General features: G+C 36.9%; 1 protein-coding gene across 4 annotated transcripts in view; it reads right to left on the reverse strand.

Moving 5' to 3' along the window:
* Positions 1-752: 752 nt before the first annotated feature.
* PHF14 (PHD finger protein 14) overlaps positions 753-12,870 on the reverse strand; it is a 141,275-nt gene continuing 129,157 nt past the window's right edge. For all 4 annotated transcript variants that reach the window (XM_084787246.1, XM_084787249.1, XM_084787248.1 and 1 more), the window contains one exon: positions 753-934. In XM_084787246.1, the coding sequence (XP_084643372.1) occupies positions 860-934 (75 nt within the window). In that variant the 3' untranslated portion in view covers positions 753-859. The remainder of the gene's footprint in view (positions 935-12,870) is intronic.

Genomic DNA, 12,870 nt, shown 5'->3' on the forward strand with positions numbered 1-12,870 from the left:
GAGAACCTTAACTAAGTAACTGCACAGATCACACGCCTGTTGGCTGACAGTGGAGGGCTCAGCTAATCTTTGGGTGGCACCACTCCTAGGGAGTTGTGTCCAGGCTGTGTAAGAAAGCCAGCTCAGCATGAGCTAGACCAGCCAGGCAGGAGGCTGTGTTCCTCCAAGGCGTCCTGAGACCAGGCAGTGAAGGCTGAAGTGAACCCTTTCATCCCTAAAGTTGCTTTTGTTTATCATGAGAACAGGAAAGCAAACTAAAACCTGGGTTTTCTTTATATTGATAACTGGAATTTTGGTAACTCCTTTTTGAAATGATGATGGAATATAGCAGTAAGAATAGAAAAAGAATAGCATGCTTGCAGATGTTTCTTTCAGGCTATCCAGATGTGTTAATACTAAGGTCACCGGGTAAAGAAAACCTTTTCTTGTATTCAAATTCCTTTCTTTTAAAAATATTTCAAAGGCTGGTATGGTGGCCTGTTACTTGAATTGCAGTAATGGAAGCAGAGGTAGTTGGATCTCTGTGAGTCTGAGGACAGCGTGGTCCTCATAGGGAGCTCCAGGCCCACAAGGGTACAGAGTGAAACACTATCTCAAAAGGACAAAAGCTGAAACAAACCCAAAACCCACCATCACCAACATCATGACAAAAACAAAAAGCAAGCAAACCAAAGGTTATTTTGAGGGTTTGAATTTGAAATAAAAGTTTCATTGTTAAAAAAAATTCCAAATACAAGCTCCTATTTCAAGGACTTTATTGATAACAAGTTTGCAAATTAGATTTTACAATTCACATTCTACAAATTGGAAATGTTATCACTGTAAGTTGTAAATGCTTCAGAACACAACAGAAAATCCTTTATTTCTTTGGATTTTTCTGCTCCATGCTGAGCTCCTGAGATGCATTTTTCTTTTCAGCTTCATTTTCATCTTCCTGCAAAATAAATTTTAGTAAACATTAAATCCTAAATTTCAGAGTTTTCAATCTGACAACATTTTAAATAGTATCCTTCCAGTAAAACAATATACTATTCTGATCAGAAACCTTAATTATAAAATTAGTAATATTTAATTATAGCACATGGCATTTTCTTCTAAATGCTGATTAACAGCATTCAGTTTTTCAAGGCTTCAGAATTACTTTTTGAACACCTGCTTCTGAACAGTGCTCTCTGCAGTAGGGAAACTAGATCGCCTTTACTTTGCTCTTTGATAAAACACAATAAATTTAACTCCTAAGACAAGTTATGTGCTCCAGCAAGGCATTCTGGTCTCATCTAGCATACTTTTTTGACAGGTCTGTCAATTTTTCAATTACTTGTACCACCATATGTTATCTGGAGACCAGTCAGTTCTAAAATAGGAAACATGGGCACACCGTGCTGTAGAGCACTTACAATCTTCTACAGTTTCGATTCTAAGTGGTGGCCTCATAACTCACGTCAGTTTCCCGTGGCACATGGTGGGTAATGAAGTGACATCATAATGTCTGCTCCCACAGGAATGAAATGTACCTTGTACTTAATATTAAATGGTGGCCTTCGAGGTATAAATAGCATGAGTCTAGAAAAATATTTCATCTTCTACTTGGTAACCTATCTTATTGTACATGCTCCTTCAACAATGTCCAAGTACCATGCAGTCTTGCTTTCCTGTTAGCTCTGATTTATCAATATGATCTTTCATTTTTATTAACTGAAATAACTACCTACAACACTACTCAGTTAATTAAAGAATAGACAGAAATTCATAAATATCTTTAGATAAAGTTAATACTAATTCTCTCCAAAAAACCAACCTGTATGTCTGTATTTTATAAAACCAAGTTTAAGTAACTTTTGAGTCTTGCTTAGTGTCAATGCAAATCAGGCATATGTAATTGATTTCTGTGGGTAAAACAAAAACAAACCACCACAAGCCTTTTCTACACAGGAAAGTGAAGGGAGCATGCACCCTTTATCTTTCTCTAACCCCACAGCATTTATAATTTAGACTCTGTTGATATCAGGAGAGTAGAGAAATTATCAATATTATCAACCATTCTGAAGCTTTACAGATACATGAGATACCAGATGGATTTTAGTACCATCTTGGCAGTACAACTTTGTTTATTTTTCCAGGAACTGTTACTAGATGCCATTTAAGTTTCCCTCCAATTTTTCTCTAATGAGTAGATTATTTTCCATCAGCTGACATCTCAAGAGGTATTAGTAAATAGGTAACTGCTTTTTTTAGACAAGAGTTCCTAGCAATTACATTTTAGTTATACCCTATTCATAATTAAAACTTCATTTTCTACCTTCTGGTGCCTACTACCAGGGAGACACAGTCAGTGTATAAAATCACTTGGTACGGAGGCTGTGATGCTTGAAAGAGAATGGTCCTGACAGGCTCCTATGTTTGAACTAAGTCTCAGTTGGTGGAACTATTTGGGAACAGCTGGGAAGTGTGGTGCTGTTGGAAGTGTGCCACTGGCAGGAGCTTTATGGTTTCAAGAGAACAGCTCCATCTCCAGCTTGTCCTCTTTGCCTCTTGTTTGTGGCTCAAGCTCTTACGTCTCAGCTGTTGCTGCCACCAGGCTTTTGCTCTGCTATCGTGTACGCTAATGTTCTGAAAGCATAAGCCCATTTAAACACTCACTTCCTGTTGTGGGTGGCCTCGACCGTGGTGTTTTATCACAGAAATAGTAATGTTACTAAGGAAGTGCACTTTGTTAGGCAACACCAAATTTGTCAAGATGCTTTTCAAAGTGCGGGTTCTTGCTTACGTTATATTCCTACCACCTGAATAGCTGCAGTTAGAATACAACTGGAGTCCACTCGGTGTTCTCTGAATTCTATGAAATATCAGAGTTTAAGAACAAGAGGTGTGTGTAAATTATACACACTTTAAAAGCCATATCATCACTCCTTAATCAGCAGTCACACTTCTTACAATCTTGACTTACAGTGACACCAATAAAAAAGGAAAGCAAAACCGAATGAAGCAGTATGTGCCAAAATAGCCGTATATTTTAGATGTGTTTATTTTATTTTCAGGTGTATGAGTATTTGTCTGTAAATGTGTATGTGTACCACATCCATGGCTGTGCCTAAGGAGCACAGAAAAGTGTGTTAAAGCTCCTGAGACTGAATTACGACTGACTGTGAACCGTCATGTGGGTATTAATAGAGCTGGTTCCCCTGCAGGACCAACGAGCGCTCTCAAGCACCGAGTCATCAACTCTCCAGTGCGACCATTCAAAACTCGGATCCTTTTAGTCATGGGAAACAAAGCCTTTGTCATCTCAACAGTCTACTAAGTGTGCAGGCCAATATGACTTCCTGGTTAATAAGCTGTATCTAACTTTATCTAGATATCTTAACACTATTTTAACTTAAAATACAAATATACAGGGGCTGTTGAGATGGCTCAGTGGTTAAAAATACTGGCAGTTCTTCCAGAAGACTAAGACCAATTTCCCAGCACCCTTGTGGAGGCTCACAATTATCTGTAACTTCAGTTTCAGGGGATCCGTCTGTTGCCTTCTTCTGGCCTCGGTAGGGACCAGACACAGACACACAGACACACATACACACACACACACACGCGCGCGCGCGCGCAAAAAAAAAAAACCCACATGCACATTAAAAATATATAGATGTAAAGATGTGATAAAAAGCCTGAGAAGCCTAAGATTTAGGAAGTATCTATATATTTTGCTTACATTTTTAGTTTATAGAAGCTATAGAAGAATGCTACTAAGTAAAATAAAACTTTGCAATTTCCCTTAAGCTACAAATGGTTTAGTATATGTAACACTTCGCAGAAATAAGACGCTGGAAGTGCATGCATCAACATCAGTCTTCGTTTCTGCCTTCCTAATCAGGAAGCACAATTATAAAGTCATGTCCTTTCCAGCAATGCCACCTCTTAAGCTGATGCACACTGTTTCAGCCCTTTCTTTATTCTGAAGATTTGGTCCATAAAAATTTGCCCTTTTACATCGTAAGTCACTTGCACAACCAGCACGAGGCTGTCTGTTATTTTATATGGCTATAGCTGTGACTTAGATGTAGCAAAGGATCATGCAGGGGAGTAAAAGACAATCAAGTCTAATTGCTGCGATATAAGCCTGAAATTGCTATACTACAGCAGTAAAATTATCCCAGATTGGTCCTGTACAGCTCTGATGGGACTATGCTTTGGACGTATGTATGTTTAACATTGTAGGCCAATTTTGTAAGAACTTCACATACAGTTCAAGATGAACAAAATCATTCAGGCAATAGATCAAGTATCATTAACAAACAAGTGAACAGGGGCTGGAGAGATGGTTCAGTGCTTAAGAGCACTGTCTGCTCTTCCGAAGGACCCGGGTTCAATTCCCAGCACCCACACGGCAGCTCACAATTCCAGTTCCAATGTTCCCAATGACTCCCTTGCCCCCACACCAATGCACATAAAATTAAAAAATAAATAAATAAAAAACAAACAAGTGAACAGCAATGGAACTGCAAAGAAAAGAAGGCTTTGAGCACAGCATTTCTTTACTACTGGGTAGCAAATGCAAGCTGACATTGCCTCTGATGGCACAGGGTTTTCACTTTGCTGAGCTAAGACATCTGTTCGTTTCCCAGAGAAAGAAGACCCCTACTACACGGATCGTTGTCTTAGTGACAGTCCTGACAAGTTTGACATTTGTTTCATGAAGGATCCCTGAAGCAACCGTCAAGAAAACAAGCCCTTTGGGGAACTGGAAAGCAGGAAGGCATATTCTTAACATTTAAGCTTGTTATTCAAACTCCAGAAAAACATATTGATTCCAACGACCTTGTAGTTCTTTTAATCAGATGCGGAATTTAAAGTCTGCAGTCATATGACAGTAACACCCATAACTCCTAATGACTAAAGGTGGTTCAGTAGCTCACTAGCTTGTTTTTGCTATTTTTTACACTGACAAGATGAAGAGGAGAGTAGCTATTTCCTGGCACACAAGGGACATGTAATAATGGTCTCCTACTCTAGGTGGCAGAGAATGAAGAGTTATTGGAAAAGAGCAATGAGTATAAACACTTGTCATGTCTGTCAAAGGGAAAGTACCTCATAGCACTTACAAGATTTCCTTTAAATGGTATTTAGCTTGTGCCAATGATTTAGGACCAAGACTCCATTTCCTCTTATTTTCCTCTGACTGTCAAATGTACTTTTCTTTTGATAATAGCTCAGAGCCTAGTTGTTAACTAATAAAACCTACCCACTTTCTTTTATTTTCTCTTAAGAGGAAATCAACTTCAAGCAATGGCTAATTATTTTAACATTGGAAGATTTCACTGCTCAGGTAGTGTATAGTTTCAAGTTATGGAGTCTACAATAAAGACATTAGGCTTACCTTATAAACTGCTATGTTTTAGAGGATTTCTTTCAAAGGTAAGATTATAAAAAGGCACAAAATTTGATTTTATTTCTTTGCATAAGTTTATAGGTCCAAACAAGGTAAATACCACATTAGCCACATGATCAAAATCAGTATGACCTGTAGGACTTAGTATCAGTACACCAATGTGGTGTGCTGTAAAGGGCGCAAGGTTTCTAGCCGGTCGTGTCTTTCCTTGAGCAAATCACTGTAAAGCACGCAATATATTCCACAACAGTGATGCCACAGTCAGGAATATCAGAAGTTGAAACCGTCACAAATTGGAGAAGACTAAGACAGCATGATTACTTAATGCAGCATGGAATACTGGACCATGAAAAGGCAGCGGGAAAACTGAAAACCTTGACACTATACCACAGGGTGGCCCACAAAGCCATCTGATGTTAACTTTCTAGTTTTGGTAAGTGTGCCATGGTTATACAAGATCGAAACACTACAGTCAACTGGATGAACGGAGCTAGTGATTGTCTGTCCTGTTCTCTGAAACTTAAAATGTGCCAAAATAAAAACACTTAAATATTAAATGTTTGTCCTAAAGCATAATATTAGTGTTTTAAATAAAAATAAAGTATATAAAACATATGAGAAAGATTTTTATAAGAAACAATACCCAAACAAAACCAAAAGAACAATAACAACATCAAAACCCCCAGAGACACTCCTACCTCTGCACATACATAAAAAGCTAAAAGAAACTTCCCCTTCCTATGCCTCTACATGAAATCCCTTCCCTAAGGACCTGAAATGCTAAGTGGTATTATTGTTTTATTTTATTGCCCGTAGAATTCTGTGTTTTCTTTTATTTTCCTAACTAAAAAAAATGTTTTTTTTTTAAAATCAAGTCCTATTATAATGACTGAACAAACTATTTCTATAACTGAGGAGAGTGAGAATCTGTGCTTAGAGGAAGAGAGCAGTGAGTTGCTTTTACTGCCCTGACCATGCTAGTCACACAGAGGATGCGTGTTGCCACTGAAGTTAAGCATACCGAGGTGCAGATAAGAACCAACTAGAAATGTTTCTCTTTTCTTAAAAAAGGATTCCTTTGATTAATCAGAAGTAATAATTATTGAAATTGGATTGAAACTTGTGTAACAATAACAGAAAAAAAAACAAAGGCTATTAACTTGAGGCAGGGAGCATGGTAGGGGCTAGAAAGAGGGTGGCTCAGAAGGGCTGGAGGGTGGAAAAGGAGAAAGTGATGTAATACTATTTCAATTAAAAACCATTTTTAAAGTTTGCAGTCATAGACGAGGTGTAGAAAAGTAATACAAGCAAATTGCTTCAAACTGTACTCAAACACCACTTTCCTTTATTAATCTCATTAATTTATTATTAGTGCATGTGTGTGATGTATTGGGGGGCACATATTAGTTTTAACTTTCAACAGTACTTAAGAGCAGGCTTTACTACAGACAACATGCTAGTGCTGCACAAAGAGGAAAAATTTATCTTAATAACTGGAAAAATACTGATGATAATGAAAATGTTTCAGGCAAAATGAGCACACTGCATACTTTAGACTAAAATTAATTGGAGTTTTTAATGCTTCACAATTCCACCATAATTCTTTAAATGGTGCATTTACTTCATAGTAATAAACACTTGGATCATTAAGTAAAGTGTAAAACGTGTGTGATGTGCTACATTTAACAACCTTTGGCCTCTTCTCTGTACTTCTGCATTCAGTTTTCCAATGCACTGAATAAGCAATTGAGGATTCTAATTACATTTCCTGACTTTGCATATTTGAGATTCTTATTTCACTCCATACAAAAGACAATTAATCTACCATTTTACAACTGAATTCTAACTTTAGTGGGCCATAGTAGACACTGAAGTGAACTTACAATAAATGCTTAATTAAATTTACAGTATAAAGTACCAGGATTTTTCTTATGACAGTGGTGCATACTTAATTAAAAATTCTAGAAATATACTATAAAATTAAAGTAGCACTGGATTCTCTTAGTAAGAACCAGTTCAACTACGAATGTCAATAGGAGCATGGAGGACTAGGGTAGTGCTCAGTGCAGAGCTCTGGTCTGGCAGGCAGCAGTCCTTGGCGTCCATCCCTAGCATCTCAAAAGTACATGGCAGCATTTTACTTCTGTTCTTCATTTATTCTAATAAAAAATGTAAAAGCAACTGATCCTTACTCAACGTCCAAAAAACATCTTTTATTTTAGCAACAAGTAAAATGCAAAGAGGGAAGTAGGGCATAAGTAGGATAACCCAATCAGCTAAGTTTATATTTTCTCACAAGATATAAAACCATCACAACTTTAATAATATGGATTTAAATTGTTTTAATTTTTGAGAAATTCATATGAGTACCATAATTGTATGCTCCTCTCACCCTTCCAAATCCTCCCATGTTCCCCCCAACTCCCTCTCAAATTCATGTCATCTTCTATAATTATTAGGCAGGTACACACACACACACACACACACACACACACACACACAGAGAGAGAGAGAGAGAGAGAGAGAGAGAGGTGGGGGATTGAGAGAGAGAGACTGAGAGAGAGATTGAGAGAGAGACAGAGGCAGAAAGAGACAGAGTAGTTATTTAAATTCCTTACATATTGTTATCTATGGAAGCTGAATAACTGTAAATACTATATGATAATTCTGATGTTAAGCAACAACTTAGTCATTAAATATGCAATGTGTGGGGATTTTTCTTTTCAGTTTGAAAATTCCTAAATGATCTCAGTTCAGAATTCCTTCACTATACAGTACCTTTATTAAAATTTTAATTTACTCATTGCAAAAGCTACATCAAACTGAAAGCTAGTCTTAGGCTAGTCTGATTGCAACTATGATAAGTATGGGGAAACCTCTTTTATTTTCTTACATTTCTCCTTAGTTACCAAGTCACTAAAGCTGCCTCAGTAAAGATGGTCCTTTTGACAAGAGTGTAAAATCAATTTATTTACTAGACTTAAATTGTCTATAGACTTAAAATAAAACAACTATTTGGATTGTCTTACAAATTCAAAGGATTTGAAACTCCTTTTGAAAAAGGAAAAATGGTAACTTCACAGTGGGAAAACCTCATTAACACCAATGCCAACTGATGGATCAGGTTAGCATCACCAGAAATCCACACTGACATATTCCAATGTCCCTGTCAGTGATGGTAACATGGGCAAGAGATTTCTCCTTAACACTCAGCTTGCCTAATCATGAGTACATACTGGAAAAATACAAATGGAAGCTAGGACGTGGTGGCACATGGTTTAATGCCAGCATTTGAGAGTCAGAAGCAAGAGGGTCTCTGTGAGTTCAAGGCCAGCCAGAGCAACACAGAGAAATCTTGCCTCCAAAAACAAACAAAAAAGATGCAAATGAAAGGCATTCTACAAAATAACTGAGAACCAAAGCTGTGACACACAGGATAGGATAGGGAATCACCTGAAAGAAAATTAGCCAACTGAAAGAAATTAAGAACACTGAACCAGCTGAAACAAAAGTGAGCCTTGATGGAATCTTGTCCAGAGATGAAAAGACACAAGTGGTAACACTGGTGAAACCTACTACTTTAGAGTACTGTCCAGGGTTTCTTTCTGTTTCATTGTTAGTAACTCTAATGTAAAGAGGAATTGGACAAGAGCATCAGCACTGTCTATAGCACTTTTGCAGCTTCCTTATCATCTAAAGTCATCTCTACACAAACATTCAAGGCCAATGAACAGCAAACACTATGAAGTAGAGATATTTTGATTTTTACTAACTTTGTAGTTATAATAGCCAGGGCCACTTCTTCTTGAGAAGCCCATGACAACATGGTTGTGCTCTACTTTTCGCCTGACTCTCACTCTTTCTAATAACCTCTATGCTTAATATCTGTACTTAAAGTGTCTTCACAAAACCACAAAACTCTTACCTCCGCTTTAAAGAAAATCCAGAAGTATTCAGTTATAAATACTGGAGCTTAGGCATCTCCAAAGTATCGATAACTCATTACGGACTCTACTCTATAAATCACTATCTACCACCTGCCAGGAAATTAAAGTTACTGGGTGAAATTTCATCAATGAAACTCACTATCACTGTGTTTTTTTTGTTTTGTTTTGTTTTTAGGTCCTATAGTTTAAGAACCATTAGAACAAAATTTAACTATATTGTGACAAATGTAACACAACCAGTTTTTATTTTCAATTATATTTTCTTTGGCTAGCAGACATTCACATTAATAATGATACTTTAATACCTTGATTCAGATATTTCAAAATGTCTCTTATGCAGAGGAAAGGAGGGATGTCCACCTAAAACAGTAATAATCTCTGCATTATTTGAAAATGTTGGGAACCAGCTGCTAAAGAACCATCTGCCCTCTCTGTCGCTGTGACTTATAGACAGGCTCTGACTGATTAAACGAAGTTCTCATTTTAGAAGAATCTGCAGTATATTTTGACCCCCTGGCATGATGTACAAAAAGTCTACTTTTTAAATGATTGATATTATACAAAAATTGGGCTATGCTATCAGACACTTTCATCTCTCCAGAGCTTAGTTTCAGGCATCAAGATAAATCTTTTTTTTTTTTTCTTTTTGGTTTTTCAAAACAGGGTTTCTCTGTGTAGCCTTGGCTGTTCTGGACTCACTGTGTAGACCAAGCTGGCCTCAAACTCATAAAGATCCACCTGCTTCTGCCTCCCGAGTTCTGAGGTTAAAGGCGTGTGCCACTATGCTTGGCTAAAATAAATCATTTTTCAATCTAACATCAACTGCTCTTTTATTAAGAATAATTCCATATCAAGGGCTAAACTTTTAGAAATAAACTTATTAGGAACTGAAGTATGAAAACTTTACTCTCAAATGATCTGACTAAATTGTCTCAAATATACTTATTTCAACTTGAGTGCTATTTTCCCCAGAGTGATCCCATTAATCTTCATTGTTTTATTAGAAATTAATAGCTCATTAGACTTCCAAGTAACATATCTCCTATGGCACATTAACTTTTTATGGAATAAAAAGAAGATATTTTACTTCAAGAAAAAAATTTAAGTACTACATAGAAAATTACATGCAATATAAGATTCCTCTATTGTGGTACTTTATTATCAGGGATAAACATATCAGTTTTGTTTTTACCTCCTGAACTTATCTATTTGCTATTGAGTTGTATTAAAATTAAATTTAAAACCATTTGCTTTAAGTTGTTACTATAATGAACTCATCTACTGGCATGTATTTAAATGTTTCATAAATACTGGACAGTTGGCACGATCCAAATCACTTATAAAGCTTATATGAAAATGCATCATTTAACCAATGGTCTTTTTACACAGCTAATGATTCTATTGGTATTACATACTTTTCAATGTTTTACAATCTAGATACAAGACTATGAAAATATTATTCCATGCAATGAAAATTTTAAAAATTCCATTAAGAAAGAAAACTATATAATCCATCTATACAATCATCCCTGATCAAATAACTATGTGATGGCGCTGTACTGGGCTTCAGAGTCTCCTCCTGTATAGTTCCTACCACATGCAGCTTGTAATCTGTTGAAGCAATGGATTATTCAAAGTACTATGGCACTGAAATTATGATATGTAATTGGCAAGGAAAATGTAAGACTAGTTAGCTTTCAGGAGAAATATATAAGGGAAATACCCTACTGTGGTGATTTATGTGACATTCCCCATGTCCAGGTGTTTGAATATGTGGTCCCCAGCTGGCTGTTTGGGACATGTGACCCTCCTAGAGAAAGTATGCTTATGCCACAGAGTACAAGCTCTGTGGTGTCAAAAGACTGATACCATTTTAAGTTCTCTTCTCTCCCTCCTCCCTTTCTTCCCCCTCCCTCCATCTCCCATTTGGTGTTTGACATGTGAGCTCTGAGCTGCTCCTCCAGTCACCCAGTCACCATGCCTGCCTGCTCTACGCTTCCCCTGACATGATGATGTCATCCCTCTGAAACCATAAGGCCAAAATAAGCTCTTCTTTCTCTAATTTTCCCTAGTCATGTGTTTTGCCATAACCACAGAAACCTCAGACAGACATTTGTACCGGGGAGGGCTACTGCTGTGACAGACCTGATTATGCTGTTTTTGGAGGAACACGGAAGGTGTTAGACGTTCTAACTTTATGTCAGAAAAGTGGTTGCACTGCATACTGTAAATGGAGCTGAATGCACCATTTTGGTAGGAGCTTAGGAGAATACAGTACTGCTGAGAGCCATGACCACTGTAGCGGCCCAACTCAAGTGGTTTCAGAGGGAAACAATATTAGCAACCACATTGAAGAGCATTTTAATGACATTTTGGCAAAAAGGTGGTTTTCTGTTTTTGTCCTAAAAATCTGCTGGAGGCTAAATTTAAAGGTAATGGACTAATTTCTTTGGTAGATAGATTTCAAACAGCGTAAGATTGACTCTGTCACATGGTTATTAAGAATCACTCTTATGCAGCCCTACAATGAAAAAGAGCAGATGGGCACAAAGAAATACAAAATGTACTGATTCAATGTATTCCCTATCAAAATACCAACACAAATTTTTAAAGACTTTGAGAAATCAATTCTCAACTTCATATAGAAAAACAAAAAAACCCAGAATAGCTAAAACAATCCTGTACAATAAAAGATCTTCTGGAGGAATCTCTATCCCTGATCACAAGCTGTACTATAGACCACAGTAATTAAAACAGCATGGTACTGGCACAGCAATAGGCTGGTTGATGAATGGAATCGAATTGAAGACTCAGAAATAAATCCACACATCTATGGAAATCTGATTTTTTTTTTTTTTTACAAAGAAGTCAATTCCATACGATGGAAAAAAATAGCATCTTCAACAAATGGTGCTGGTCTAACAGGATGGCTACAAGTAGAAAAATGCATGTAGATCCATATTTATCACCCTGAACAAAACTCAAGTCCAAGTGGATTAAAGACATCAACATAAAACCAGACACACTGAATCTGTTAGAAGAATAAGTGGGGAAGAGCCTTGAACTCATTGGCACAGGAGACAACATCCTGAACAGAACACCAACAGCTCAGGCTCTAAGGTCAACAAGTAATAGATGGGACCTTGTGAAACTGAAAAGCTTCTGTAAGGCAAAGGATACTGTCAACAGAACAAAATGACAGCCTGCAGACTGAGAGAAGATCTTCACTAACTCTACATCTGACAAAAGGCTAGTATCCAAATATATATATATATATATATATATATATATATATATATATATATATATATATATATATATATATATACCTCACAAATTAAACACCACCAAACCAAATAACCCAACTAAGAAAGGGAGTTCAGAACTAAACAGAGAATTCTCAACAGGAATACTGAATGGCTGAGAAACACTTAAAGAAATGTTCAACATTCTTAGGGAAATGCAAATCAAAACGACTCTGAGATTCCACCTTACACCTATCATACGGCTAAGATCAAACCTCAAGTGACAGCACATGTT

Source organism: Acomys minous (genome assembly GCF_964271855.1).
Source record: "Acomys minous genome assembly, chromosome: 6".
Lineage (NCBI taxonomy): Eukaryota > Metazoa > Chordata > Mammalia > Rodentia > Muridae > Acomys > Acomys minous.